General features: G+C 39.8%; 1 protein-coding gene across 1 annotated transcript; it reads left to right on the forward strand.

Moving 5' to 3' along the window:
• Nucleotides 1–1,540: 1,540 nt before the first annotated feature.
• LOC114185340 (uncharacterized) lies at nt 1,541–2,992 on the forward strand. Its single transcript, XM_028073011.2, has 3 exons — nt 1,541–1,944; nt 2,029–2,224; nt 2,337–2,992. Exons 1-3 carry the CDS (start codon nt 1,543–1,545, stop codon nt 2,807–2,809), a joined length of 1,071 nt encoding a protein of 356 aa, XP_027928812.1. The 5' UTR covers nt 1,541–1,542; the 3' UTR covers nt 2,810–2,992.
• The last annotated feature ends 327 nt before the right edge of the window (nt 2,993–3,319 follow it).

Below are 3,319 nucleotides of genomic sequence, written 5' to 3' on the forward strand. Positions count from 1 at the left end.
TTCATTCTTAAATGACGTTGAAACTCACGGACAAATAAGCATTTAATTATCATAAAAAGACATAATAGTACCTTTCAAATTTTGCAATGAATATTTTCACTTTTAAATAACATTAACTCACCGACAAATAAATACTTAATTGTTTAAACTCGTTTATTTATTTTTATTCCAAGCATTCATTTGTATTGCTAGTTGTTACTATTAAAAGAATTGAGACAAAAAATAATTAATTTTGAATAACCTAATTCTTCTTTTATATGTTGTGTGTGTGTACACAGATAATGCAGGTTAAGCAAGTTAAAGATTAACCTAATAATTCTCTATTGTTTGATGTAACATTTAAATAATATCACAAAAACTATTGCACCAACTAGCTGATATTTCTTTTATTTCATAATAAATGAGAATATTGTTTTAAATTATTTTATCATGTAAGTGACCTCGGGACAAGACACTCTTTATGACATTTTCTGTATAACTGTCAAAAAATTCATAAACTTGAAATCGACATTAAACCAACCAAACTAGTGACGACATGGGTTAATTTGGTCAATCCATTAACTCTAACTACTGCTTCAGACGCATCGTTAATTCACAGGACAAAATCACCCTTTCACTTCTTTTCCTCCTGGACCTAATTCTATGCTAAATAAACTTATCCTTTTGCAATTTAGTAAGGGTATTTTCGTCATATCAGATTCACGCGCTTCAACGTCCATACCCAAAATAACCCCGAAAGGATGAAGATTTTTGCACGCAGTTTGTCTCATCTCATGCCACCGTCGTGACCGCGAACCAATAGGAAATGAGGAGGGTATTTCTGGAATTCAGCATCATAATCCGCCACGTGGAAGACACACACGTGGCATCTTTACCCTTCTCTCGTCGTTTGCTTTTAAATACACCATCCCTTCTGATCCGCTCCTTATCCTGTCCTTCCTCACCGCTCCACTGCCAAACAAACAAACAAAAGATCAATCAACACTCTCTCTCCACTCTCCGTTGTCGCCGCCGCCACTATCATCGGAAAATTTCAGCCACTCACCGGAGATTATGGATGCTCCGGCTGCTGATCTCGATTTCCTAAAGAATAACAGCCATCGCTTGTTTGGAAGCCCCAACCTTCTTATCTGGTAGAAACCCTAAGCAAAAGCGATTTAACTTGCCGAGAGTTTATTAGTTATTCTATTATCGTCCCTTTTGAAATAATTCAAACAAATTAGAACGAAGACTGTTCTGCCAGAAAAGCATTTATTACATATCATAATTGTTGTATCTCTCATTTAGCTAAAATCTGCAGTTTCTAGTCAACTTACTGCAAAGTTGTTTGTGCACATTGAAATCCAAAATAGCGGTCCAGCTTCTGCAGAGTTTCAGTTTCAAAGATTTAATTAGCTTTCAAATAGATTATATAGATTAGTATTTTTATCTGTTCTGACTCCCAATTTAAAATCAAGTTCGTGCTTCGGAAATGAACGAGAGGGAGAATTGAAACTCGAGAGAAACTAGTTGTGTTCCGAAACACAGTCATATATCGTCATCATGCCTTTCACAATGAAGATTCAGCCAATTGATTCGCCCGTTCACGAGGAGGCCATTCGGCTTGAGCCGGTGAAGCCAGTGATGAAGTCGCGGCTGAAGCGACTCTTGGAGCGCCAGTTCTCTGGCGTCCTCCGCAATTCGGCGGCAGAGAAGATCGTGGCCGAGGAGCTGCCGCGTTCCGGCAAAGATGGTTTCGCTGATTTCGAACCTAGCTCAGCGTGTCTGGCGAAGATGGTGCAGAGTTTCATGGAGGAGAATCACGAGAAGCATTCCGCTGCCGTGAAATGCGCGCGTAACCGCTACAACAGCTTCGAGGATAGCTCTGACGCCGAAACGCAAGCGTTTGGTAGTTTTAGCGACTCGAGTTATTCTTCCTCTGGTGAAACACAGGAAATCCTCAAGGTATTTTGAATTAATTGCTCTGTAATTTATTTTTCCCCTGCGCAATCCGTTTTCCTTATGTTGCTTTTTTGTGTTATTTGGTAGGGTTTGGTGGCATGTGCGAGTGTGTATGAGAGGAATTTGCTAGCGGACACTACAAAGATCATTGAGAAGAACAAGGCAACGTGCAAACGCAAGGACGGTTGTTGCAGAAAGATCGTCACTGAAGGGTTGTTGGCTCTCGGATACGACGCTTCTGTATGCAAATCTCGCTGGGAAAAATCAACGTTTTGCCCTGCCGGTACACACACACTCTCTCTCTGTTTGGAAAATATGGCTTAAGGAATTAATCGTTCAAACAAACACGAAATTCTAATTTAGGGTCTTGCTGGTAAATTAATTGATTTGTGCAGGTGAATATGAATACATTGATGTGATAATGGGAAAGGAGCGGGTGGTGGTTGACGTTGACTTCAGATCAGAATTCGAGATTGCTCGACCCACCAAGACATACAAAGCGATCCTCCATACTCTTCCTTACGTGTTCGTCGGCACGTGCGACCGGTTGCAGAGCATCGTGGCAATCGCTTCGGAGGCGGCGAAACTGAGTCTGAAGAAAAGGTGCATGCATGTTCCGCCGTGGAGAAAAGCGGAATACGTCAAAGCCAAATGGCTCTCCCCCTACACATGCTCGCGTGGAGTCAAAGAGGAGACCGAAGAGAAAAAGCAGCTTGCGGAAGCGTTGTTGTTAACTGCTGCTGCATGCGAAACTTCCCGTGAAGATGATGAAAAATCAAAGTCAAAATTGGTGGTTCAGAAGCCACTGGAGATAAAACCAAAGAGCTCACAGTCCGGTTTGGCAGCTGTGTTCCATGAAAAACCGTGATTTTTTTTATCTTTTATTTTTTTGTTTACTTTTTGGGCTTTTTGTTTCATATAAAGTTTTCAGAGTGAGGATTCTAAAAGGCTGTGTAAGTAGTTTTACTATGACAACTCTGTGCCCTTCTGCTTTTTATTGTAAGGGATGGATTTTTAGTGACAGGAATAAGAAGTAAAGGTTAAAGAATTATATTGTCAGCTATTTGAGAGATCGTGAGAAGTTGATTCTTTACTTATTTGATAATTTTAGTGGATTGCTTCTTTTTGTTTTTTGGTTGCTTGGCTTGAATTATCTTCTATTCCGACAAATTATTTTGAAGTTGATTCGGTGGGTTGAAGGAAGAGATTGGGAGTCTTGATAAAATGATAGAACATTTGTAAGTTACTCCTTGTTTGAAGCTTGATTCTGATTCTTTCCTTGAAGAGGAAGTGATGGACTTGACAAACAAATCTGCTGCCACTGTAGATGCCTTCAAACACACTAAAATATGTGAAGAAGATAGAGTATTTTGTAATG

The sequence above is a fragment of the Vigna unguiculata genome, chromosome 1 (genome assembly GCF_037176805.1).
Source record: "Vigna unguiculata cultivar grain cowpea cultivar isolate G323 ecotype 2 chromosome 1, ASM3717680v1, whole genome shotgun sequence".
In the NCBI taxonomy this organism is placed as follows: domain Eukaryota; kingdom Viridiplantae; phylum Streptophyta; class Magnoliopsida; order Fabales; family Fabaceae; genus Vigna; species Vigna unguiculata.